The sequence below is a fragment of the Gadus morhua genome, chromosome 9 (assembly GCF_902167405.1).
Source record: "Gadus morhua chromosome 9, gadMor3.0, whole genome shotgun sequence".
NCBI classification, from domain to species: domain Eukaryota; kingdom Metazoa; phylum Chordata; class Actinopteri; order Gadiformes; family Gadidae; genus Gadus; species Gadus morhua.
The window spans coordinates 11,055,645-11,082,622 of record NC_044056.1 but is presented as its reverse complement, the minus strand read 5'-3'; the positions used below and the strand labels follow the sequence as shown (position 1 = coordinate 11,082,622).

Here is a 26,978-nt window from a genome sequence, read left to right as displayed (position 1 = left end):
TGACCACCCGCTCAAAACATAGATATGGAAGTTAGTTTCTTAGTTGAAATATGGATTATGCACCGCCCATATAACACAAGATTATACACCATGTAGTTATAATTAAGTAAGACTTTATGTAAAGTTATTTTACACCGTAAGATAAAGCTACCTATAGGGACACTAACCGCGACACCTAATTTAACTACAGCTTATCCACTGAGACTCCAGTAGGCCTACATAATTATTTTTCACTATTATTAATCATATTAAACCCATTATTCTGCTGTTAACAATGTGAACGGTATAGAAGAAACCTGTACCTACTGACTCATTGAAGGAGCTCGATCAAATTAAAGACGATGCTGTCAAGAAGTGTTCTAAAATCATTTCTTTGATTAATTATTTATAAAGCATCTTCTAATTTAGCATTATATGCAAATGAACAAAAATACGAAGAGCTTGACATAATGGTATATCATTATTTAATTTTTTTAATAGGACTTTCTTAAAATATTCATTTAAAATAGAATATATAAGCTAATATTGCATCCAGTGTACGTAAAGGTTTGGGAAACGTCGTATAGCCTACTTGAATAAAAAGATAAGATTACTCTGATGAAAAAAATCTGTATTTGTTTACGTTGAAGGGTCAACTCATAGGGCCGGCCACGAACACCATTTGATGACACCTTGAGGAGCTTCATGGTTAGATTCTGGGCCATCTGGTCAACAAAGGGCTTTGTTTGGGATACAGAGCTTCCCTCAGAATCCCGACAGAATCGGTCTTAGAAGTCTTCGCGTTTGTCAATGCGTCGGTCTTCAACTTATGCACCTCTTGGAGGCGCACAGGCTGATTTCCCATCAGGGGAGGTCTTCGGCTCGTGGAGCTCTATTGGAGAGACACGGGTTGATTTCCCATGCAGGGTACTTCAGCCTGCCTCTTGGAGGGACGCCAGATGATTTCCCATCTGGGGGCTCCTCCTTGCGGAAATCTTGGAGAGAGGCAGGGAGGACTCGCATCTAGGCCTCGGATGATAGGTCTTGGATCAATGTTTTTTTTGTTTTATGGATTATTGTTAGTTTGTTGTACGATTGTTTATGTCACTGTACCGTTATTACCCAAATATATGACCATAATTGTTATAGGTTCGGTATGACTCTTTATTCTACCCAGTTTAGACAGTTATGATTGACTTGGCTCAAAATTCCTGCCACAATAACGACATGATTTGCCCGTGTTTAGTGCGATCATTACTTTGTATAGAGTTGTTAAAACGTCACACTGTCGCTCGTTGAGATAAACGCGCGGCGCGCCCCCTGGCGGCCGCCCTCGGGAATCCCGCGGTGACGTCAGCCAGGAGGACCCTCTCCAACAGGTCCGGGACCGCCATGAGGGTAACAGAGCAGTAGTGCTGCTGGCTGCTGGCCTCGGGTCCGGTGAAGAGCGGAGCAAGAGAGAAGAGGAGGAAGACCGGAGGAGAAGTGTGTTTACGCAGACGGCGGCAGCGGCAGCGTGCCTAGGGAGCGCAGTGGGAGGAGGCGCAGGAGGCGCTGCGTCTGGCCGCTCCAACTTCCTGCTCACACAGAAACCAGGATCCGATTTCAGTCCAACACCAGTGAGGAGACCGGAGCAAGCATGGAACAACAAGGGACCTTACGGAGCTCATCGTGAAGGTTGGCCAGCGGGGAAAACGTGACGAAAAGAGCAGGTACTTACATTAACAACTATGTTTACTACTATGTATACACTTTAATATATAACCAACGGTTTCCTTGACTTTCCGAATCAAGTCAAGTCGTGTGATGAGTGAGGAATCATATTCAAACTTTTGTGTGGCCGTGAAGGTGCTTGAGGGTCTCTCCGTGGATCTCCTCGAACGCTAAGGTGCGGAGGTTTGGGTTTGTTTAGATGGTTTGTCTCCGATACAAAGATCGCGTTCTGTCGTGTCTACTGCGCTACTTTTCGTTTCCTTCCGGTCTACGGGTCTGTGGAGCAACATCTGAACCAGTCAGTCCCAGTACAGCATCACGCTGGTTCTGCTGGGAGAAGCAGAGTGACCCATCTGATAAGTACAGCTTTCCCACTCCGATACAATCCGTGTTGGAGACATGGACCCCCGGACCAGGGGCAGAAAGAACCCCTAAACTAGTTCAAGATGCGGTTCCTCGGGGCTCTGACGTCCCACGACGGCTGTGAACAGGAAGAGACGTGATGCAGTCATTCTGCACACAGTCATCTTGTCCTATATGGAGTTTCCGTTCCTCAAACACTGGACCGCTTTGTGCTCCGGTCTACTTGTACTTTGATAATCGGTGCATCTGCAACAGGCAGCGATGAACTAAACAACAATAAGTTCACTCTGCAGGCGTCCTGCCCGCGGTGCTCATGTGAGCGTTATAAAGGAGGCGGGACCATGGTTATAACGCCAACACGTTCAATGTTAGGTTGTAAATAATAAGCCCAAAATGGGGGCCTGATTTGTTAATTTTTCTGGGCGGAAGTTGGGCCGGATTGGGAGGAAGTACCCCCCTCGGAGTGGGATCCCCTCACTTCACCGTTTGTCCCTGAAAGTAGAATCGCAGGAAGTCCTGACTCTGACAGGCTTGTATTTTCACATGGCTGATTGGAAAACTCAAGGGATGCCTTGCATCGGAAGTTGCCTGTGTGTGTCCGTGCGTGTGTCCGTGTTTCCGTGTGTGTGTGTTTCCCTGTGTGTCTGTGTATGTGTCCATGTTTTTGTGTGCGTCCATGTTTGTGTGTGTGTGGGTGTGTATGTGTCCGTGTGTCCATGCGCGTGTGCGTTTCATAGCGTGAGGATAGACAGACACCACTCTCTCTCTAACAGCACAGCAGCTGTGGGCAAACAAACACTCAGGTCCACGACACAGTGGCCTGGAACCCAGAGTGGTGTGTTCCTGCAGACAGGTCCACTATAGAGGGCTGGAACCCACTGTGTGTTCCTGCAGACAGGTCCACTATAGAGGGCTGGAACCCACTGTGTGTTCCTGCAGACAGGTCCACTATAGAGGGCTGGAACCCACTGTGTGTTCCTGCAGACAGGTCCACTACAGTGGGCTGCCTGGAACCCACCGTGTTCCTGCGGACAGGTCCACTACAGTGGGCTGGAACCCATCGCGTGTTCCTGCAGACAGAAGCCGAGCAGCCTCACATTCCTCCATTAAAGAGAAACCACCCAGGGCCGTTCTACTTCCTGTGGAGCGAGGGCCAGGTTGGACCGCAGCATACTTCTGGCTGAGCTGTTGTCCCTCCTTATGCTCCTCTCTGTTCTGCTGCTGCTCCCACACTGGAGGCGCACACACATATACAGACACACACACACACATGCACATATACAGACAGGCACACACACACACACTCTCACGCACACAGACACACGCACACACAACAACACACACAGACACACGCACACACAACAACACATACAGACACACACACATATATACAGACAGACACACACATGCACGCACTTACACGCTCACACACACATGGCGGACCAGCGACATACAGACAGGGCCGACGGAGAGGCAGGGAAAACTGACAGGAAGGACAGACGGACAGGAAGGACAGACGGAATGCAGAGAATATGAGAAAATTAGGGGAGGGGACCTTAAACACTTTTGTGCAGTTGATGTTGTAAATCGATGTGTTGAACCATAAGAACAATGAGGAGAACGTTGACGGTTCAGATGAAATACGTTCCACGTTCTACTCGCTTGCGTAATAGACGTTACCGAAAGGTTAATCGTCGATTATTACAAGGTTCTTCTAACCCATTCAAAGCGCTCAGCGTTTCAGACGAGTTGTTCCCGTCAGTCGTTGTGGTTGGTTCCCTGGCCCCAGGAGCCAGAGGGGGTTTCGACCGGCCCAAGGAGCCAGAGGGGGTTAGACCAGCACCTCTGGGCCCTGTTCTGCACGGGTCCTTTTAGGGAAGTTAAGCCTCAGTCAGTTCCGTTTTCGCTGTGCAGGCGTACGCAAGGTACACGCCTGTCACCTGTGCCCAGACCACACTCACACACGCCCACACACACACAGACACAGACACATGCACACACACACACAGACACAGACACGCGCCCACACGCAGGTGATGAGAATAATCCTCTTCCTCATATCCTCTTACCCACTCTGAGGTTGACCTGAGTGGATCAGTTTCACCGGCGTTCATTATTAACGCCGTCGTGTGATCGCCGCCGCGCCAGCTGTTCTGGTGTCTAACCCAACACACACACACACAGACACACAGACACATACATACATACATATACGTACATACAGGCAAACATTTTAAATCAGGGCTGGGCTGCTGGCCCCTCAACCATAAGGAGACTCCAGGTACTAAGTAGTCCCTTCTGACGCCTGACCCCGTGCTCCACCTCTCCTCCAGGCATGGACAGCGCCATCACCTTGTGGCAGTTCCTCCTGCAGCTGCTTCTGGACCAGAGCCACAAGCAGCTCATCTGCTGGACGTCGGCGGACGGGGAGTTCAAGCTGCTCCGCTCCGAGGAGGTGGCCAAGCTGTGGGGGCTGCGCAAGAACAAGACCAACATGAACTACGACAAGCTGAGCCGCGCCCTGCGCTACTACTACGACAAGGTGGGTCCGGTCGAGTGGCCCGGACGGCACTAAGCGGTTAAAGAGACCTCGGGAATCCCGAGGCCGCTGGTTCAGTTGGTGTCAAGTTGTTTTTGAAACCACGGCTTGTCCCTGAAAGTAGAGGTCCTCAGAGGAGCCACTCGGACTCCCGGATCCCGTTAGAGTTCTAAAAGTTAAATAAAGAATATTACCGCGCAGCGTCCGTACAACGTTATTGAAGTAAACAAATGCAATAATAACTGAGTGGAGCTCTGATTGGTCCGCTGAATGACTCCTCCCCTACGTCCTCCAGAACATCATCAAGAAGGTCATCGGCCAGAAGTTCGTCTACAAGTTCGTGTCGTTCCCGGAGATCCTGAAGATGGACCCCCAGGTGGTGGAGCGGGGGCTGGCCTCGGGACACCTCCCCCTGCGGGCGGAGGAGGAGGAGGAGCGGGAGGAGGAGGAGGAGGAGGAGGCCCTGGAGCGGGAGGTGAAGGAGGAGCAGGAGGAGGCGGCGCTGGAGGAGGTGGAGGCCCAGCGGCGGGCCCTGGCTGTCCTGCAGGCCCAGGTGTGTCACAGCGGCGGCGGCGGTGGGGGCGGGGACTACCTCCGCTCCGGCCTCTACTCCTCCTTCAGCGTGGCGGCGCTGCAGGGCCAGCCGGAGCTGCTCCGCGCGCTGCGTGAGGAGCAGCTCCTCCACCAACACCGCCTCCACCACCACCACCAGCACCACCCCCCCCACGACGCCGAGGCCCGCTCCGTCATCCGCTTCGGGGCCAACGGCCTCAAGGACCGGGCCCCCCCGACGCCGCCCCTGATGACCTCCTACAGCGCCGGCGCCGCCTCCAGGCAGTTTGTCGCCTCCCCTCCGCCCTCCCCCCACAGCCCCCGCCCCCTGCGGGCCCCGGGGCCCAGCTGGAGCCCCCGGGAGGAGGAGGAGGAGGAGCTGGAGGAGGAGGACGAGGAGGAGGAAGACCAGTGCTCCCAGCCCCTGAACCTGTCTTCCGGGCACAGGAAGCGCGCCACGCTGCTCCCCGAGCAGAGGAGCTCCACCAGCACCAGAACTCCTGGAGGAGGTGGGGGAGGAGGAGGAGCTACGTCCGCTGCTGCTAACGGCAACGGCGGTCGTAGTCGGGGAGATGGACTTCTACCGAGGAGCAAAAAGCCCAAAGCCCTGGAGATCCCCGGGCCGTCCCTGCTGCTGACAGGAAGTGACCTGGGCTCCATAGCGCTCAACAGCCCCGCGCTGCCGTCCGGCTCGCTCACGCCCGCCTTCTTCACAGCACAGGTGATTCTGTCAGCCAATCAGTGCACACGCACACAGCCAGGCCTCGGTCAGCACTAGCAAGCCGACGGCTAGCTTCTCTCTCTGTCTCCTTCCCCTGTGGTTCGTACAACGATGGAATCAAAGATTGACATGGACACAGGCACACTCACACACATGGACACACACACACAGACAGACAAGCACACACACATAAACACACACACACACACACACACACACACACGGACAAACCCATGGACACGGACAGACAGACAGACAGACAGACAGACAGACACTTGCACGATGCGAGGACGGAGGGACAATAGGAGTGTTGTTCCCTGAAGCACGTCCCTAGGATCTGTGTTGCTGTCGCAGCATCCGTCCCGTCGGTACAGTCAGGAGCAAAACTATTAAAAACACACACCAGGTGAGGGTCTTTTCATCACGGCTAGCAGTGTGAGCATACGGTCACATGACCCTGTGCAGAAGACCGTAGACTAACCCGCCAGTCCGGCTTCAGAGAGCACGCACATCAACGCGTCGCCACGACAACGGCAGCCTCACGCTGGTGGTTTTATAAGGGCACCAAACGGACAACATTTTGAGAGATTTGCAGAAATCCTCCTCTTGCTAGTCCTGTGGGGGGGGGGGAGGGGGGGAGGGTCTAAGTGATGCCATATGCTCCAATAATTCCATTAATGATGCGAAGGGAGGGGGGGAGGGAGGGCGAGCTAGGTCCCTCGGCAACACACACTGGCTCCCTCTCTGAGAGGTGACACGGGGGGGGGGGGGGGGGGGGGGGGGGAATTGATTTCATATGTTTTCTCTCAAGCCTTCAAGCTTAAACACACACACACACACACACACACACACACACACACACACACACACACACACACACACACACACACACACACACACACACACACACACACACACCTCTCCAACTCTATCAACAACAACCTTCCCTCCTCCCCCCTCTGCTCACCTCTTCCTCCCTCCTTCCTCCCACCCCCCTCCCTCCTCCCTCTCCGCCTCACTTCACCTCTGGATCCGGCGCGAGCAGAAACCACAGACATCCTGCTCCCTTCCTCCCGCCCGGTGTTGACTCTACCGCTGGTGAACCGTCCGCTCAGTGCCGCTCTGAGAGCATGAGTCCGCTCAGAGCGCTAGGCTGGCGGCTGCGTGTGCGGTTTAGGTGTATCTAACAACACAAACAAACAACAACATAAAACACTTTCTCTGCGGGTTTTAAAGGAACAGTATGTAACATTGACCCCGAGTGTTTAGAGCGGGTACTGCAGGCAGACCTCCGAGCGGAGGGCGGTCTGCTGGGCCTTCGCCAGAGGGCAACGTTACATTGTACACCAGCCTAATTACTCTATTATAACAATGACGTGGTCTACTATTTTTAAATGTATTTAATTTAAAAGGAGTCTGTATAGAACCGACATGTCTTTAATTTAGCAAGTATGCAATCTGTTAATTGTTTTCCAAATTCTAAAGAAGCTCATGTGGTGTCCAATCTTGAGCGTCCAAATGTGACTCAGAGACTTCCCCGCGATTCAGTACGGCTCAGGTCAAGCAGTGTTTCCCTAAGAGGAAGAGGCTACCGGTACTGTTGTCTCAGTAGAGGCAGTATGTTGACTTGTGTTTGTGCCAATTTGAATCATATCTTGCAACCCAGGGTATGGAAGGAGAGTGAATCATAATGAATAAACCTCCTGAATCATCACAGAAACGTCCCGATCCGGAAATGAGATGTCTGTCGGGAGATGCCAGTATTTCGACTCGGTGTGTTTGCTTAACTACTGATCCTGTAAGTGATCATGTTCAGGGGTTTGTCAGCAACAGCTACTACTCTAGCTGAAGCTACTCTAGCTGAACTTCCTTTTACATTTAAGGGGATTGTCACTTTTATCCAAAGCGACCTACAATGGTTGATACTCACATTCACGGCGTTGTCAGCCATGCAAGGAGACAACTCGCTTTAGGGTGAGGCGCCTTCTAAGGGACACCTCGGCACTCGGCTTGGTGGAGCCGGGGATCGAACTAGCAACCTCCCGGTTCCCAGCTAACCCGCTCTACCGCCTGAGATAAGCCGACCCTGTGTTACTCTCAGCTGCCAGCCCATGACGCTCCCATGTCTCCCTCTCTCTCCCTCTCTCTCTCTCGGTCGCCCCTACCCAGACTCCCTCTGGCCTGCTCCTGGCTCACAGCCCCCTGCTGTCAGGGATCCACTTCTGGAGTAGCTTGAGTCCAGTGGCGCCGCTCAGCCCCGCCCGGCTGCAGGGCCACGCCTCCCTCTTCCAGGTAAGAGCCACGCCCACCTACAGGGAGCAATCAGTGAGCAGGGGGGGTCAACAACCAGGAAGCAAACTGGTTTCAGTTGGTGTACCGGTAAATAGTCACTTTTCTAACCAGTGGCCACTCAAAGCGCTTCACAATACTGGCTCACATTCACCCATTCATGTGAATCCACACATTAACACACACCAACGGTTGTAATAGCCATCAAAGGCGACATCTAGCTCGTCAGGAGCGGTCAGGGTGAGGCGACTTGCTCAGGGACACCTCGACAACAAGCTAGGAGGAGCCGGGCATCGAACTAGCAACCTTCTTGATACGAGCCAACTTGCACTACCTCCTGATCCACATGCTGCCCGTTAAACAATGATTTGTTCTGAAAGCGACGTGTGTGTGCCTGAGAGGAGAAAACACAACAGCAAAAGGATTAAAAGTCATAAGATAAGAGAATTACCCTCGAGTCCTGAAAGCTTAATCTTTAACTCGAATATGTGCTGTTGAGAAAATACTTGACCAGATACATTTACCTTTAGGGCATTTGACGCTTTTAAGTACATTTTTCAGAAGAGAGATAAACAACAATATATCTCTTTCGGTACAGTAAGGATGTTCATAGAACCAAGTGCCGAGTACTAACAATCTAACTAACAATCGCTAGGTTAACCCATTCCCGTGTACAACAAGGATAGCTAGGATAAGATGCTACTATATCATCTGATACTATAAGATGATTCTCAATCCATTTTTCATTTTCAAAGTCAACCAATCAGAGGAAATCTTCCCTTTTTAGTTGGGCTGTGAATGTTGGGCTGTGAATGATCTAAATGTTAACATGCCCCTCTGGCCCGCGATCAGCAACATCTCAGCGGAGACATGTTTTTAAGTCCTCGAGGGCTGGATGTGTTGACACACTCGAGGTGGGTCGACCGAGGTGTCTTGTTTCAGCGCACACCAGAGGCAGGAAATCCTGCAAGTACTTCCTGTTCGAGCCCCTGGGAGCCGGTCCGAACAGGGTGGACTGGTTTTCAAAACGGCTCCTCGTTTATGAAGCGCTCACAGGTCACCCTCACCCCCCCCCCCCCTCACCCCCACACACACACAATAGGCGCCCAGGTTTCTCTTTGTGCACGTAAATAACGTTTGGCCTGTCTGCCTTTCCGGGCGGTGGAGTCACACACGCAGATAGCAGAGGAAGAGGCAGCGTGCATAACAACAGGAAAGCAGACCGGTGACAACACTGCTGCTGCTGCTCCAAGCCGGAAGGCAGCCTCCCTCCCCCCCTCCCCCCTCCCCGTCTCCCTCCCTTTCCAGCCCGCTAACGCTCTTCCTCCCAGTTCCCCATGCCCGGCCACATGCCCATCTCTCTGGCCGACCTGGAAGGCAGCCCCCTCCTCCCCTTTCCGCCCCGGTAACACTCTGCTCTCTTTTCCTCCCAGTTCCCCAGCCTCATCAACGGCCACATGCCCATCTCTCTGGCCGGCCTGGAAGGCAACCCCTCCTCTCTGCTGCTGGCCTCGCAGCTCCACAAGTCCTGATCGGAACGGAGGGAACGAAATACTTAAAACGTTTTTTTAAAACTCCTGTCTCTTAGCGTCGACAGTCCTTAGACCTCGTCTCTCTCTCCCTCGTTTTGTTGAACATGTGCCTGCCGTGTGGAGTTTGTATGATGAACCGTCGAATGCGGGACCCTCACCTTTGTTTGTTTCGTTCTCGAGTTGTTCTGAGTCTCATCTTGGTTGAGCCACGGGTGCCACGCCCTGGAGGTCCTGCTCCTCTCCTTCCCCCCGGATGTCCGGCTTCTCTCCGTGTCCCTGGAGGTCTCCTCTCTGCTCCTAGAGGTCTCCGCTCCCACCTGGAGGCCTGGAGGCTCCTCTCCCCCTGGAGGTCTGGCTCCTCGGTTCAAAGCGTTTGAACGGGTGTGGAAGATGGAGTTCTTGTGGCTTAGTGTAGAAATGCTACTAGATCCAAACTCCATTTCTTTTTGTATTCTTTGGAAAAGCATCTCATTGTTGATTGCCAATGGAAACGTGTAGTTTCTGTAAGTGGTGAAGTCTATTTTGTAGCACTGTGCTTCTATATTACTGGCTGTGCCTTTGTTTGATTTTTCCTTTTTTTATAAAGACGAGATTTCTAATCAATTGAAAACCTTTTGTAATTCTTGTGTTTTTATACTGGACTTGATATACAGTATATAATCTGTATACTTTTGTATTGGTGAAAAAAATGTTATTTTCATTAAACAAAGCATTGAATGCTTGAACATGGTGGTTTGGAGTATCGTTTCAAAGCAGCGCATTAATCCGTCACATTTCACAAATCGCCATTTCCGATTATTTTATAAGTTTAATATTTTTCTCTTGAAAAAAACCCAAAACAACTCAAGCTCAGATACAGGAAGGGGTTCTGCAACAACATGCTAAACATGACAATTATTCACAAATAAAGTTAAACGTTGTCATACAAAACATCTCTGGTAACACTGTTAAATATACTGCGACTCCATAATCGTATTCACTATAAGGGAGAGGGGGGGTGGAGGAGCAGGGATGGAGAGCAAGCTCTCCCTGAATACAGAGGAGATGGGACCACTGGTCTGAGGACCAGAGCTCTGACCTCTGACCCGGTCTGAGGACCAGAGCTCTGACCTCTGACCCGGTCTGAGGACCAGAGCTCTGACCTCTGACCCGGTCTGAGGACCAGAGCTCTGACCTCTGACCCGGTCTGAGGACCAGAGCTCTGACCTCTGACCAGGTCTGAGGACCAGAGCTCTGACCTCTGACCTGGTCTGAGGCTCTGACGCGTTCTGAGGATCAGAGCTCTGACCTCGGCTGAGGACCAGAGCTCTGACATCTGACCTGGTGTGAGGCTCTGACCTCTGACCCGGTCTGAGGATCAGAGCTCTGACCCCGGCTGAGGACCAGAGCTCTGACCTCTGACCTGGTCTGAGGCTCTGACCTCTGACCTGGTCTGAGGCTCGGCCCTCCTCAGGACCAGAGCAGGCATGCAACACCAACAAGGAAGCCCTGCTCTGCCATGGGCGAGCAGCGACAAGAACAGCTGGGAACTCCCCTCGCTAGCATCAGGAAGGAGGACGTGGGGATTGGATGTCACCCATCGCCACGGTAACACCCGAGGCCCCAACCCCCGCCTTTTGCGTCCGTTCTCGTCTTCGGATTTTCATACCGTCGCAGGACATTTAATTTTTTCTGCTCGATGCCCACGGCATGGGGCAATGAGGGGTCAGATCCTCTGGGTCACGAGGTGACCGGGGCGGGGACTACCCGACCTTTGACCTTTCATCATGAGGTGGGTGAGGAGCAGAGAGGGAGGGGGGGACGTCTGAGTGTGAGGGGGTGAGTCGCCTCCCCCTCCCCCTGCCCGACCAAACCGTCTCAAGGTGGAGTTTGAATCGTTGAAAATGATGACGACAAACATGAGTAAAAACACCACTTCAGAAAGTAAACAAATTAAAATTCTATACACATTGCATGTTTGCCTTAAAGTGACTGAGTCGTTAGAATTCTAGACAGTAGTTGGTTTCTAGCAGCAAATTCTCTCCCCAATAAATATAAATGTGTATAAACAATGTCTCTTTTTTTGGGTCTGGTTCACGACGCGGGGCGGATCCGCCCTGGGTCCAGGGACCAGGGTCTGGTTCCCCCCTTGGTCCAGACCCCCTGGGACCAGGGATCAGGGTCTGGGTCCAGGGTCTGGTTCCCTCCTGGGTCCAGGGTCTGGTTTCCCCCCTGGGTCCGGAGGTGTAAGACCCGGTCACCACAATGTCCGTCTATGTATCCCTCCGCCTTGAGAGTGTACAGCAAAGTAGAGCCTTCTCTTATTTAAAAAAAACAAACATAATGGAGGAAAAAAATAACTAAATCAAACTCTGAGTTCCTAAAACAGCATGCTCTGCCTCCTGCTCTTGCCGTTGCCTGCGGAAATGAAAAGAGAAGAAGAAATGAGCCTTCCTCCAGGGAGCCACTATTAGGCGGTCTTTCGGGCGGGGCTTCAGAGAGCTCACCTGACTCGGGGTAGGAGGAGCTCCGGTAGCCCGGGTCCCTCTGCAGCTGCACCTCCTTCAGCGTGAAGATGGAGATGGCTGCCGAGGAGACACAGGGTTAGAGCAGGGTGACGGACACACACGAAGACGCACACACACACACACACACACAGACACACAAACACCCCCAGAAAACAAAGGGGGTGTGGCATGGATAGAATGGCCTCTCTAAGAGACCATGGGCTACAGTGTGCTACAGTGGTCAGTGAGGCGGGGCTACAGTGGTCAGGGAGGCGGGGCTACAGTGTGCTACAGTGGTCAGTGAGGCGGGGCTACAGTGGTCAGGGAGGCGGGGCTACAGTGTGCTACAGTGGTCAGGGAGGCGGGGCTACAGTGTGCTACAGTGGTCAGTGAGGCGGGACTACAGTGTGCTACAGTGGTCAGTGAGGCGGGGCTACAGTGTGCTACAGTGGTCAGGGAGGCGGGGCTACAGTGTGCTACAGTGGTCAGGGAGGCGGGGCTACAGTGTGCTACAGTGGTCAGTGAGGCGGGGCTACAGTGTGCTACAGTGGTCAGTGAGGCGGGGCTACAGTGGTCATGGAGGCGGGGCTACAGTGTGCTACAGTGGTCAGGGAGGCGGGGCTACAGTGTGCTACAGTGGTCAGTGAGGCGGGGCTACAGTGTGCTATAGTGCCCCCAGAGCCCCACCCCCCCCAGTGTGTGTCAGCAGGCCGCCTCTCATCACTCACTCTCGGGCAGGGCCAGCACGCGGGGCCCCAGGCTCCTGAAGTAGGCCTGCCTCATCGCCTCGTCCGCCGACATCCTCTTCTTCGACTCGTACTGCGGGACGGAGGAGAAGACGTTAGGAGGGCGGCGACAACGCCATAGGCCGCGGGCGCTTGCGTTCTCAACACGGTGGTGTGTGTGCCGGTCTTTGTAGGACAGCGCCACGTAACAACCACACTATGTCTCGTGGTCGTTGTTGTGAGCGTGTCATTTGTTGTGAGCGTGTACTCTGTTGTGAGGATGTATTTTGTTGCGAGTGTGTACTTTGTTTTGAGTGTACTTTGGTGTGAGTGTGTACTTTGTTGTGAAAGTGTACTTTGTTGTGAAAGTGTACTTTGTTGTGAGTGTGTACTTTGTTGTGAGTGTACTTTTTTGTGAGTATACTTTTTTTTGTGAGTGTGTACTTGGTTGTGAGTGTGTACTTGGTTGTGAGTGTGTACTTGGTTGTGAATGTGTACTTGGTTGTGAGTGTGTACTTTGTTGTGAGTGTGTACTTTGTTGTTTGTGTGTATTTTGTCGTGTTTGTGTGCTTTGTCGTGTTGTCATACTCACTTTAAGGAAGGACATTAACAAGTCAATGCCATCCGTATCCAACCTGAGGGGGGGGCAAGAGACACAAATATCAACACAGACACACACAGAGGCAGACAGAGACAGAGAGAGAGAGACAGAGACAGTGACAGAGAGACAGAAGGACAGACAGAGATACAGATAGAGAAAGAGAGACAGACAGAGAGAGAGAGAGACAGAGACAGTGACAGAGAGACAGAAAGACAGACAGAGATACAGATAGAGAAAGAGAGACAGACAGAGAGAGAGAGTCAGTGGGGGTCAGGTGACTCATGCCGGCTGTGTTAGAAAGTTAAAGAGGAAACGGCATCAACTATTCCACAGGATTTCCTTACAGGAAGTGACACAGAGCACACACACTCCTGGCCGCTACGCTAACCAGGGCCAACTACCAGCCCAGCCACTCGTTCCACACAGCAGCGGGGGTTAGTGGCGACACTACGACTGGGCCACGCTACCGACCGGCCTCCTGCTGTACCTGGGTCTGGGACTTAAGTCCTGCTCCTGCCCGTCTCCAGTTAGCATAGGGCTAGCGCCAGAGAGGAGGACAAAAGGGGGACATTTGAAGGGTTCATTAGGCGGTTCGGGCGGCCATCTTAACAGAAATGACTACATCACACACACTGCATGACCCCTCGGCCTATCCCGTCAGAGAACACTCAGGAGATCTGAGCTGAGATGTACGCAAAAACTCAGAATTCACCTAGACTCTGGCCCTTATCCCCCCACACCCCATCTTACGCACTTATCGTAGGGTTTAAGTCCTGCCACTTTAAAATAGCACATAGCATTGCGTAGCATCTTATCCTAGCTATCTTTGTTGTATACCAGGAATGGGTTCACCTAGAGAGTGTTAATGCTTGGCACTTGGTTCTGTGAACATCCTTACTGTACCGACAGCTATATATTGTTGTTTCTCTTTCTTCTGCAAATGGACTTATTGTAATTTGTTTTGGATTCAGCGACTTCCCTCAATGTAAATATAAAGAACATGAGAGTGTAATGATCCATAGCGACCACCAAGGGGGGCAGGCGCATGCCTACCTGGGCGCGTGGTTGATGAGGGGCTGGCTCTTGTACTTCGGGAACTTGTGCGTCTTGAACTCATCGATGGACAAGATCCCGGGCCAGGTGTCCTCGTTCGGAGTGCCTGTAGGGGGCGGAGGAAAGGGGCAGGGTTAAGGACACACCTGGTTGGGCGGGGCTGTGTGTCTATTGGTCTACGTGTGTCCGTGTGTGTGTGCGTGTGTGTGTTTGTGTAGAAGACGTTCTGCACACACACACAAACACACAAGTTCTGCTTCTAAATGCTTGAATGTGAATGTGAATGCGCTAAAGTGTAAAAGCAGTTCCGGTGCCGTCCAGCAGGGGGCAGCACTCACCCAGCAGCCTGAAGATCAGGTGCAGCTCGTCCTCCACCGTGGAGCCTGGGAAGAGGGGTCTCCCCGCGGCCATCTCGTAGAAGATACAGCCCACCCCCCTGGAGGGAGACACACACACACACACACACACACACACACACACACACACACACACACACACACACACACACACACACACACACACACACACACACACACACACACACACGCAGACACACACACACACACACACACACAGGGACACAATACAATTATTAAGTGCAATGGATGCAACATCTGAGAATATGTCTCTGCAAAAACACGAACACAACCGCGGTGATCAGGAGTTAATAACGTTCCGTCTCATCCCGACACAACCGTTCTGAGAGGCGGTTTACAGCCGGGGTGAGTGACGGCCAGATTGAACCGGTCTTAAACAGGACGGATGGTGACTGCCCCGGAGAGACAGGCGTGTTATTAAAGCAGGCCGCAATACGGCCGTCAGCAGAACACACCGTCACACCTCCACACATACCGTGTGCGTGTGCGTGTGTGTGTCAGATCTGCTATAAGGGTGGAGTAACTCACCACATGTCGATCTGCGTGGAGTACTCGGAGGAGCCCAGCAGCACGTCGGGGGGCCGGTACCAGAGGGTCACCACCTCGTTGGAGTACGTCTTTGTGGGGACCGACTTGGCCCTCGCCAGGCCTGGAAACACAGGGAGAGGACAGTTAATAAACCAGGACGTTTACTATTCATCTATATAGTCTATCTCCTTCTATCTATGGTTATCATCCATCTATCTCTGTCCATCGTCTATCTCCATTGTCTATCTCTATCGTCCATCTCCTGTCACTAGATGAAGCGGGTTTTGTTTTGTTCGTCCTGGTACTTGATGGACACACTTATTGAATGTTGTACGACCTTGCAATCGTACAGTACTTAGCATTGTGTACCCTAGCAATCTTTGTTGTAAACGAGGAATGGGTTAATCTAGTGATTGTTAGTGCTTGGCACTTGGTTCTATGAACATCCTTACTGTACCGACAGCGATAAATATGGTCTTTTCTCTTTCTTTTGACAAATGTCAATGAAAAGTTTGCTTGTTTGTTTAAAACTGCACTATGAAAGTTTTCTCAACAGCAGTCTTTTGTGGCTTTGGTCGTTAATACAGTTGTAGATATTGATTTATTTATTTTATTTTTAAAAGAGTAAATTGCTGCTTTAGAAAGTTACATAAAGCAGGTTTAAACCTTGTCATTCTCAATAGAAGAATCTGAACGAATTGAGCCCCAACGTTGAGTTATACGAGCAAAACCTTTAAAACAAATACAGGCTAAAGGGCTGGGGCATTATAATGCATCATGGGATATTTTGTTGTCTATCTAGTGAGCTGTAGAACTGTAGAATCCTAAATCAACGTAAATCGACCATAACCCAGCCTAATAATTAATAACAATAATTTTGCCCCATGATGGCAAATCATTAATCACGATTAATATCAAAACCAAAACCAAAACATTATGACCTCTAACATAATAATAAATGACATTCCAATGCTGCTATGCTTAAAACATGGGGGCATGGATGCGATGCGTCTACTTATTTAGAAACATGCATAAACATATCATACAGATGAGACACAGCCATTAGGATCATGTTCTCGCCGTCGTACCGAAGTCTGCTAGCTTGAGTTCTCCGCGCTCATTGATGAGAAGGTTCTGTGGCTTCAGGTCTCGGTGGAGAACCTTCCGTTTGTGACAGTAGGCCAGCCCCCGCAGGATCTGGTAGAGGAAGATCTGCCAAAGGAAGACGTGTTTTACAGGTTACCGCTCATTAGCATAGCGACAAAGCCGTCTGTGAGGCCGCGGCGGTGAGATTAGACTCTGAGCGTTTTGGAACCTGCAGACATGAGCGGAATACAAAGTAGGTCCCGACTCGGATCCAAACTACAATCCAATATAAATGATGTTTAATTAGGTTTTCATTAAAACAAGGTAACAATTATATATGGGCAATTTGTTCAATTTCCAAATTGGCAAAGATTTTTTTTTAATGCTTTCTCTCATGAGACAATTATAATTTCCAATTACGCTGCAAGGTTTTAATGTATTAGATTTTGTTCAGATGTAGTTAGTCCAGAAGGGTTCCGTCAGCAGGGGGCAGACTGAAGGAATCCCAGGCCTCTGGCCCCAGTGTGACAGGCCCGAAGCAGCCTGACCGCAGGCAGCCGGGCTGAACATGAAGCAGCCTGCCCTCAGGCCAAAGCAGCCTGCCTGAAGCAGCCTGCCAGCGGGCCTCTGGCCTCAGTGTGGGGGTCTGAAGCAGCCTGCCGAACCTGAAGCAGCCTGCCAGCGGGCAGCGGGGCTGGGCGCTCACCTTGACGTTCTGCATGCTCAGGATGTTGCCGCAGTCGTCCATGTACTGCTTCAGGTCCTTGTCCTGCAGGAGGGGAGAAGGTCAAACATGAATAACGGAGAAGGACAGGTACAGGTGGAACTGAAGAGCATCAACTTAGGGGGGGGGGGGGGGGTTGTCAGAGTGTGTGTGTGTGTGTCTTTGTGTCTCTGTGTGCGTCTGTGTCTCTTTGCGTGTGCACATATGTGTGTCTGTGTGTGTCTGTGTGTGCGTCTTTGCGTGTGTCTTTGTTTCTTTGCATGCATGTCTTTGCGTGTGTGTGTGTGCGTTACCAGGTACTCGAAGACCAGCGTGAGGGACTTGTCCGTGTGGATGATGTCGTGCAGAGTGACGATGTTGGCGTGCTTCAGGTCCTTCAGTAACGACACTAAACACACACAAGGAGACGGTTGGTCCCATGCAACACAAACAGCAGCAGAAGTCCTTTTACAAAATCATCCCGCTTTTATTTGAGTCATTCCTGGTGAACGAGAATCGTCCAAACAGGATTCGGATTTCTGTGGAGACTGCAGAATGTCAGAGTCTATCTGAGATCTAGCGAGTCGTCTCTTTAGTCCGTCTGCGTTTACAGATTCATGTTTCACAGCGCCTGGGAAGCATCCCAGCACTTCTGCTGGCCACACACACACACATCAATAATTTAGTGCATTCCCTCAATACTGTCCATCTCAGCTGTATGTAGTTAAGAAAACATAGGATTGATAGAATACAATCTTATCTTAACACACAAATAGTGGCAGGTGAAAACCAGCAAACACGGCAGGTGAACACACAAAAATGGCCGCAGGTGAACAGACGTAAACGTGTACACACACACACACACACACACACACAGGTAAACACACATAGCAGAAGGTAAACACACACACAGCAGAAGGAAAACACACACACAGGGCAGCAGGTCAAACTGAACACACACACACACACACACACACACACACGTGACCCACCCTCCCTGATGGCGGTGCAGGGCGCCCCCTCCTCGTGCTCCAGCCGGATCTCCTTCAGGGCCACCAGGTTGTCGGTCAGCTTGCTGCGGCCCTTGAACACCGTGGCGTACGTCCCCTGCGAACCACCAGGCGTTAGGGACGGGAGCCAATCACACGCCAGAGGGTCTGTGTCTGGGTTATCAATGCTTGAGAGACGACGCTCACACCTGAGTGACTGAGTGAGTGAGTGACTGAGTGTTTTCTTCTGTGTGCGTGCGTGCGTGTGCGTCTCTGTGCGTGCGTGTCTCGTACCTCCCCCAGTTTGTCCAGCTTAATGTAGGTCTCCAGTTTGCCGAAGCCAATCTCCGACTGGAAGGGAGAAGGAAAGGGACAAACAGCATTAATGAGGCACGGAAGACATCGTGCAGCGACCAGAAACCCTACCGAGGGGGGAGGGTACAGGAAGGAATCTGTCCTATGATGGCCACCGCGGCTGACCCCCAGTGACAGTCACTGGCCCTGGGCTACATGTTCTTTCTATTTTTATGGCGGCATGAATGTGTATGACGAGGCCAAGACACAAACAAAGCCCTCATATGCACAAGATGTATTGTAACGGGGCCGCGGGGAAGAGGGAGACCGGACCGCGATGAGAATAGACGAGTCCCAGGGACCGCCTTCGCCTTTAAATAAAACATTGCGTCGCGCGCGGCTATCTTTATCACTCTGCAGTCGCTGCTGCTCCACACAGGCAGTATGTTTGTCAGGGGGGAGAGCTCTCCCTCTCCCCCCTTCTCCCCCTCCCTCCCTCTCCCTCCCTCTCCCTCCCTCTGCTACAGAAGGAACAGCGCGCTCCATCGATCGACACGGTCGAGGGCCGTGAGAACGTATTGACGGGCTGTGGACGATGTGCCCGGAGAGGCCAGACGTTACATGTGTGTAGACGTGTTCGTAGACGAGGCTTGCTTCGTTCTGGGTGCTTCTGTTCCGTGCTCGCAGCGTTAAGACGACGTGTGGATCTGTTCGATGTGGTTTTTGGTTTCGATCACAGTCATTTGGATCCAATTAAAAAAGCTCTGTCGTTTTATTGCTCGTTAATCAAACACTGATTCCAACAGTTTAACACAGCAGCTATTTCTGGCTGCATGAATACAAGTGCCCCATTGGCTACCGCCGTACCTATCCTCCCCCTTACTTCCCGTTTCAAAAGGACGACAGAGACGGACTCGCAACAAACACGGCACTAAACCCGGCACCGACGCCATTTTCTTTGGGAACCACATCACTTCTTTGCCATATCTTCCTCTCCTCCCTTCCCTCCCTCCCTCTCTCCACCCCTCTCCTTCCACTCTTTCCTCTCAGGAATCCCTTTCTCCATCCCTTCCTCCCTCTCTCCTCTTCCCTCCCTCCCTCTCTCTCTCTCTCTCCTCTTCCCTCCCTCCTCTTCCTTCCCTCCCTCTCTCCTCTTCCCTCCCTCCCTCCATCCCTCCCTCCCTCCCTCTCTCCTCTTCCCTCCCTCTCTCTCTCCTCTTCCCTCCCTCTCTCCTCTTCCCTCTCTCCTCTTCCCTCCCTCCCTCTCTCTCTCCTCTTCCCTCCCTCCCTCCCTCCCCCCCTCTCTCCTCTTCCTTCCCTCCCTCCCCCCCTCTCTCCTCTTCCTTCCCTCCCTCCCTCCCTCTCTCCTCTTCCCTCCCTCCCTCCCTCCTCTTCCTTCCCTCCCCTCTCTCCTCTCTCCCCCCTCCCCTCTGTGCGACGGAGCCGTCTCACCAGGGAGGCCCTCCGTGAGCGCCGGCTGAGGGGCATGTCGAACTGGGGGCTGCGGAGCTGCAGCTTCTCCAGGTAGCCGTCGGGGATCCGGATGTCGGCCGGCAGCGACAGACGCTTGTTGAGGTCCTGGAAGGGAGGGACGGAGTAAACGGTAAAAGGACTGCATTCATACAGCGCTTTCCTAACCAGTGGCCACTCAGAGTGCTTTACAATACTGCCTCACATTCACCCATTCATGCAACCCATTCACACCCCGACGGACGGCGGAGTCGACCACGTAAGGCGACAGCTCGTCAGGAGCAGTGAGGGTGAGGTGTCTTGCTCTGGGACCCCTCGACAAACCGGGGATCGAACCAGCAACCTTCCTGTTACAAGCCAACCCGCTCTTCCTCCTGAGCCACATGCCGCCCCACTAGAGGAACGGAGGAAGGGTTGGCATCGCAGAGGAAATGTTAACCCTGCTGAGATAGCAGAGGGGAAGGCACTGGTTGAATAACACGTGGCATGGGAACTGTGGCTTTCAATGTTGAATACAGATTTTATATAAACACCCACGCGTTGTCGAAACGTGTCTGGTCGCGGCATGGTGGGCATAGCTCCACACCGGAGGGGGGGGGGGGGGGGGGGGTAAGTCTCTCCCCCGAGGAGGAGGCAGAGGCTGGTGACTTGGTACAATACAGGGGAAAAACCAAAACACCAACACATTGTGGTGCGCACTTTACCATCAGGCCTTTCCTCCACTTGTTAGATAACTGCTAATCCTTGCCTCCCCCCCTAACAGACTCCATCTCTCCATTGCCCTCTCCCTCCCTCGCTCTCACTCCATCTATCTCCCCATCTATCTCTCTCCCTCTTAAACTCTCCCACCCACACACTCCCCCCCCACACACACACACACACACACACACACACACACACACACACACACACACACACACACACACACACACACACACACACACACACACACACACACACACACACACACACACACACACACACACACACACACTCTCTCTCCCTCGAGTTGCCATTAATCCCCTGACCTGCCCAGGCCGTTCCACGGTGGACGTTTGGATCAGCGTTAAAGATTCCCCTCCCACGCTGCGGAGGCTACAGTGAGGTTGACGTGTTTCCCAGGCCCCCCGATGAAGGGGAAGCTTGGGGCCGGAGACACCGGGGGGGGCCCGGAGGAACCTTAGCTTCAGATGCTAACTGGACAGCATCTCTTTAAGAGCAGCTCTCCTCTCGCCAATGGCTTTGTGATCAACAGCCCGCATTCAGTCGCTCACACGCTGAATACAGACGGGCCGGACCATTCACAGACGGGCCGGACCATTCACAGACAGCCCGGACCATTCACAGACGGCCCGGACCATTCACAGACGGGCCAGACCATTCACAGACGGGCTAGACCATTCACAGACGGGCTAGACCATTCACAGACGGCCCGGACCATTCACAGACGGTCCGGACCATTCACAGACGGGCCAGACCATTCACAGACGGGCTAGACCATCCACAGACGGGCCAGACCATTCACAGATGTGCGAGACCATTCACACAAGAGGAGGACCTCAACATTATCTCAGCCATTGGGGAACTCAATTGTCCTGCTCAAGGGCACAGCGACAGAATTACCCGAGGAGGAAGGGTTGAAGGATTAGAACTGGAATCTTCTGATTGACAAATGACTCGGACAGGTGGCAGAAGTGGCAGAAGTGGCATGGCTGTCCGGCGAACTGTGTAGTATGTATGTTTATGAGACAGTTAAACATACGGTTCCATCATGCTCATCGCCTTGTAACCCATAAGATCATCTCTTCATCCTAGGATTCTGAGGGATTTGAATGAGGGCAGAACCATTAATCTAAATATGATCCAAATCCCAATATGGCCGAGTGGAGTACCCAAATCACAGGAGCCGCGATGTTTCGGATTTGAAGTGGTTAAGGGTAAAATGATTAAATTTAAATTGAATCATTGTATACATTTGATTAAATGTATAACGTCACTGACAGGGCAGTACTGCAGTGCTTCAGTGTTTCCCTGGGCTGCACATTGTTTCCTCCAGAAGTAAGAGCATGTTTGTCGGGTTCAGACCCCAACAAACGTCCGACCACAATGTTTCGTTTCTTCAGTTAAAAATATAACTTAAGTCCCATTATTTAAGATTGCTTTCACCACAAAACCCCCTTCCCTTCCTCCTTTCTTATGAATATACATTCTTATACAATTGGTATTATAAAAAAAATTATGATTGTGTTTACGCTTTAAAGTCTTTGAGTACCTATAAAAAGCGCAATATCAATCAAACGTATTATTATTATTTTTCCCGCTCATAGTAAATCATATCCCAACACGGCCCTGGGTTTATGGTCTGTGCATCCGGTCAGGACCGGTTGATGGTCAGCCTCCGTGCCTCAGACACCATCCATCAGCTGACCTCTGACCCCGCCCTCCCTGGGCTTGTCCAATCAGCTCGTCCTAATCTGCTTCCCCAGGGCCCATCTGGAGCGCATTATTCTAATCCCTGTGACGCAACAGCAGAGCAGGCCGTGAGCAGAACACCACCTGACCACCGGGCAGGGAATCCCTTCCTCCGCCCTTCAAGGCCCTCTGTCCCTCCACCCTTCAAGATCCTCCGTCTCCCTCCCCGGCCCTACCCCCCTCAACCCCACCCGCCACATAACACACCCGCCACATAACACATTTCACTGTTGTTCCGACCGCTACAACCCTGCAGATTAGCGTAGCAGTGTGTGTGTGTTTGCATTTTTGTGAGTGTGTGTGTGCGCGTTTGTGTGAGTGTGCGTGCGTGTGTTTGTTTGTGTGCGCGTGCGTAGCTCGGTGTGCACATCTAGCATGAACTATTCGTTTCGCAGCAGTGGCCTCCGTGTTCTCGTGTGTGGACAGGCTCCCCCTCACGCCTAAGAGGCTTAGCGGGTGTAAAGGTTGTTTTTCTTTCTCTTTCCAGCACACAGCCTGCTCTTTGAACGCACTGGGTGCCACAGGCCAATCCCAGGGAACCTGGGGCCGCGTCGGCCAATCAGCACAGGCTGAGGAATACGGGGGGACGGGGGAATGCTGTTGCTAGCATCACAAGACCTTTGAAGGGACGGCAGCTCACACACACACAAGCGCGCGCGCATACACACACACACACACACACACGGGCGCACACACACACACACACACACGTTCAACCTCAGACTTAATTCGCTGTCTAACGAGATGTTCCAGGCACTTGATACGAATTTGGTCCCTTGCCCGCGCTCTGCCTCTCCCTTTACGTCCAGACGAGGAGGGAGCGAGGGAACAGCTCCCTGTGGTGGAGAAGCCCTGAGTGCTGCTCCTCATGCTGCGGTCAAACCATCTACTCAACAAGCTTCGCGTGCAAAACATGTTTGTTGTTATTTCCGGCCCCGAAATTTGCATTCAACGGAAATATTCCAGGCCGTCCTTTGGCCGTCCGCTACGAGGGGCGGGCGACGGGAGGGCACGGCGGTGCAAAGGGCGAGATCCAGAGCATGTTGACATTACGCAACACGCCTCTGGGAAGGCACAGATGTCGCATACAGAGAGGAGCGCTGTCCCTCGCTCTCCTTCCTACATAGCCCTGTGTGCTCTCTCGCCCCTTTCCTAGAACACCTCGGATAGGTATTTAAACAGAGAGCCACTCAGAGCCTTTGGAGTATGCGTCCGAGCGTGGGGGTGTGTGCGTGTGTGTCTGTGTGTGTGTGTGTGTGCGCGCGTGTGTCTGTCCAGTTGAGCGTGTGGGGGTAATGGTTGTGTGAGGGGGATGGTGGGTGAGTAAATAATCACACCTGTTCCACATGAATAAAATCGGAAATAACATCAGAGACAACAAAGACAGAGAGAGCCTGTCTGTCTGTGTGTGTCCCTTCTATCTGCATCTCCATATCAAAAGCACAGTCGGGGGTCTCCTCCAAGGCCCCCAAAACCTGTGGTGAGGACCTCAGGTGTGTGCGTGTCTGTCAGTGTGTGTGTGTGTGTGTGTGTGTGTGTGTGTGTGTGTGTGTGTGTGTGTGTGTGTGTGTGTGTGTGTGTGTGTGTGTGTGTGTGTGTGTGTGTGTGTGTGTGTGTGTGTGTGTGTGTGTGTGTGTCTGGGGTCACCCTCACCTCGGCAGAGATGCGGCGGTTGCCGCGGTTACGTAGACACACCCCCGTCGGCGACTGCACATCGTCTGAGGACGTTCCGGAAGCCTGGTCACTCTCCCCGTCCGACCCCACCTTCAGGTTCTCATGGACGATGTCTGGGGGGGGGGGGGGGGGGAGAGAGAGAGGCAGGCAGAGAGACAGAGAGAGAGAGAGTGAGAGCGAGAGACGGAGAGAGTAGGAGAGAGCGAGAGGGAGAGGCAGCGAGAGAGAGAGAGAGAGACAGACAGACAGACAGAGTCATGGGAGGGTGGGGGTAGGGTGGAGGTCATGCCACAGCAGGGAGTGCCTGCATAGCACGGGCCAAGTGTGCGGATATTTTTATCATAGACACGCGTGTGCCTGGTATATGTGTGCGCGTGTGCCAGGGGCCACTTCTTGTCACGGTGTGTCATCATCAGTTATTCACGTTGGTCATGTAGCCGCTATGCTACATGGGATGCTCCTGCATTGTCCAATCCCCTCAGAATGTCAGTGCGTGCGTGCCTGGCTTCTTCCCGCTCGCTGGCGACAGGATGCCCCATCACTTTGGCTTCTGAATCCCGACAATATGATGCGCCCGCCGCGCTTAATGCAATCAGAGCCGTCGCACACATCAGGCCCGTTCAGCCTCGCTAGTCAGAGCTCATTGGGAGCCAGCTTCGGTCAGTGTCACCCCATCCAGTCATTGTCTGTGCGCGTGTCATGCCATGCCAACTCACTGTGTGTGTGTGTGTGTGTGTGTGTGTGTCTGTGCGCGTGTCATGCCAACTCACTGTGTGTGTGTGTGTGTGTGTGTGTGTGTGTGTGTGTGTGTGTGTGTGTGGGGGGGGGGGGGGGGGGGGGGGTCTATACGAGTGCATGAATCTTTTCGTGTGCGTCTATCTGCATCCACGCGTGTGTTTATGCATTTGCGTGCGTGCGTTTACAGGTTGGTGTACGTGTCTATCCGTCCAGCGTCAATGCGTTTGTGTGTGCGTTCCTATGTACGAGTGTGTGTGAACGTCTCTCTGCGTGTGCGTCTCTGTGTGCGGTTGTGTATGCGTGTGCGTCTCCGTCTGTGGGTGTGTAATCATGTGCTTCTCTTGCATGCGCGCGTCTCTGCTATAGTGTGCGTGTGTGTGCGTTTGCGTGCCCCTATGTGCGTGTGTGCGTTTGCGTGCGTCTCACCGAGGCGGCTCCCGTTGCGGGGCATGGCGGTGAGGGCCCCCCCCCCTGTGGCGCTGTGGGGCCGTCGCGGCGGGGGCTTCCGGAAGGAGCCCGTGTACTGGTGCAGGAAGGAGTGCACGGAGTGGGCCGACGGGGGGCAGCCGTTCCTCACCACTGGCTCTGGGGAGACACACTTTCAAAGTAAGAGCGGGACCACTTCAACGGACTGCATTTATACGGCGCTTTTCTAACCAGTGGACGCTCAAAGCGCTGGTCAATAGCGCCTCACATTCTCCCAAACGGCCAAACACTGACGGCGCAGTCCACCACGCAGGGCGACAGCCAGCTCGCCGGGAGCAGTCGGGGTGGGGGGTCTCGCTCAGGGACACATCGACACTAAGCTAGGAGGAGCCGAGGATCGAACTAGCGACCTTCCGGTTACCAGCCAACCCGCTCTCCCTCCTGAGACACATGCCGCCCAAACACTTAACTTTCACAGTAGGAGCGTGACCACTTTCACAGTAAGAGCGTGACCACTTTCACAGTAAGAGCGTGTCCACTTTCTGAGGATAATTGAATTTCCTCTGTGAGCACAATGAAACTGATAATCATTCAATTAAAATTGTATTTGTATAGCCCTTAATAACAGGTACAGTCACAAATGGCCATATATTTATGACGTGACAATGTCATGATATGGCAATTATAATACGGGACGTGTGTTTACTGATACACGATCGTTGTAATAATAATAATAATAATAATAATAATAATAATAATAATAATAGATTCAATTTATAAAGAGCTTTTCTAGACACTCAAAGACGCTTTTCAGTGAAGGGGGGACCTCACTCACCACCACCAGTGTTGTATCGTATTAAATTACATTACAATAATAACAATTACAATTGGGATGCGTTTAGTGGTTTGTTCATCCAAAGCCACTCGGTGCGGGTTTGATACCTGTGATTAATGAACGACTAGGGGCTAGGTATCTTGCTAAGGGGTTCCCAGAGGAAGACTGCTGATATTGATCACCACAGACAGCACGCTGCTCACTACAGACAGAAGGGTGCTCACTACAGACAGCAGGGTGCTCCATCACATATTGACAGGCACATTGAGCACACAGCTTACCACATTTAATATAATGGGTGGGGGTTAATACTCGTTTGAACCGGTCAGGGATTAGCACAATAATAGTTTCGCTTTTTTTGTGCAATGTTGGGCATTCTGTTTACTTAACGGTAAAGTCCGGACAAAGGCGCCTTCCAAGGGAACAGAACTTCTGTCGTCAACACCCTTCCAACTAGACTGGTTCCAATACCGGTCCGATACCTGTATCGGAAATTCCTCCCGTACTGGCTAAAAGGCAGTAAGTCAGTGCGCCGATCCGATAAAATCACTCCTTTACTACACAGGCACAGAGCATCACAAACACTACGTTGTTATGCTGCGTTCGTTAATGGCCAGAGGTGGAAACCAGTCGTAACAAGATCAGGAGCAGAACACTCCACAATCGGAGCTGATCAGATCACCGTTCCACTGGCTGCTCTGCTCCCGTTCAGCAAATACTCTCGTTAAATGCCACACACACACACACACACACACACACACACACACACACACACACACACACACACACACACACACACACACACACACACACACACACACACACACACACAC

At 52.2% G+C, this 26,978-nt stretch overlaps 2 protein-coding genes across 4 annotated transcripts in view; one reads left to right on the top strand and one right to left on the bottom strand.

Moving 5' to 3' along the window:
- Positions 1-1,336: 1,336 nt before the first annotated feature.
- Positions 1,337-10,417, top strand: LOC115550538 (ETS domain-containing protein Elk-3). Its single transcript, XM_030365660.1, has 5 exons — positions 1,337-1,691; positions 4,389-4,597; positions 4,890-5,867; positions 8,037-8,159; positions 9,590-10,417. The coding sequence occupies exons 2-5, from the start codon at positions 4,391-4,393 to the stop codon at positions 9,686-9,688; spliced, it is 1,407 nt and encodes a 468-aa protein (XP_030221520.1). The 5' UTR covers positions 1,337-1,691; positions 4,389-4,390; the 3' UTR covers positions 9,689-10,417.
- Positions 10,418-10,481: 64 nt separating this feature from the next.
- LOC115550535 (cyclin-dependent kinase 17) overlaps positions 10,482-26,978 on the bottom strand; it is a 28,902-nt gene continuing 12,405 nt past the window's right edge. For 2 of the 3 annotated variants that reach the window (XM_030365648.1, XM_030365647.1), the window contains exons 3-18: positions 25,311-25,469; positions 24,126-24,259; positions 19,983-20,108; positions 18,531-18,587; positions 18,240-18,354; positions 17,562-17,656; positions 17,251-17,313; positions 16,547-16,670; positions 15,459-15,579; positions 14,892-14,989; positions 14,554-14,659; positions 13,988-14,038; positions 13,492-13,534; positions 12,903-12,993; positions 12,175-12,252; positions 10,482-12,085 (exon numbers count right to left, since the gene is read on the bottom strand). In XM_030365648.1, the coding sequence (XP_030221508.1) occupies positions 12,048-12,085; positions 12,175-12,252; positions 12,903-12,993; positions 13,492-13,534; positions 13,988-14,038; positions 14,554-14,659; positions 14,892-14,989; positions 15,459-15,579; positions 16,547-16,670; positions 17,251-17,313; positions 17,562-17,656; positions 18,240-18,354; positions 18,531-18,587; positions 19,983-20,108; positions 24,126-24,259; positions 25,311-25,469 (1,499 nt within the window). In that variant the 3' untranslated portion in view covers positions 10,482-12,047. The remainder of the gene's footprint in view (positions 12,086-12,174; positions 12,253-12,902; positions 12,994-13,491; positions 13,535-13,987; positions 14,039-14,553; positions 14,660-14,891; positions 14,990-15,458; positions 15,580-16,546; positions 16,671-17,250; positions 17,314-17,561; positions 17,657-18,239; positions 18,355-18,530; positions 18,588-19,982; positions 20,109-24,125; positions 24,260-25,310; positions 25,470-26,978) is intronic. The other variant, XM_030365649.1, reaches the window with a different exon arrangement.

Coding starts and splice junctions, on each gene's coding strand:
- LOC115550538 (XM_030365660.1), top strand. CDS start 4,391: ATGGACAGCGCCATCACCTTGTGGCAGTTCCTCCTGCAGCTGCTTCTG. Junction 4,598..4,889: donor TGCGCTACTACTACGACAAG/GTGGGTCCGGTC, acceptor TACGTCCTCCAG/AACATCATCAAGAAGGTCAT. Junction 5,868..8,036: donor CCGCCTTCTTCACAGCACAG/GTGATTCTGTCA, acceptor GCCCCTACCCAG/ACTCCCTCTGGCCTGCTCCT.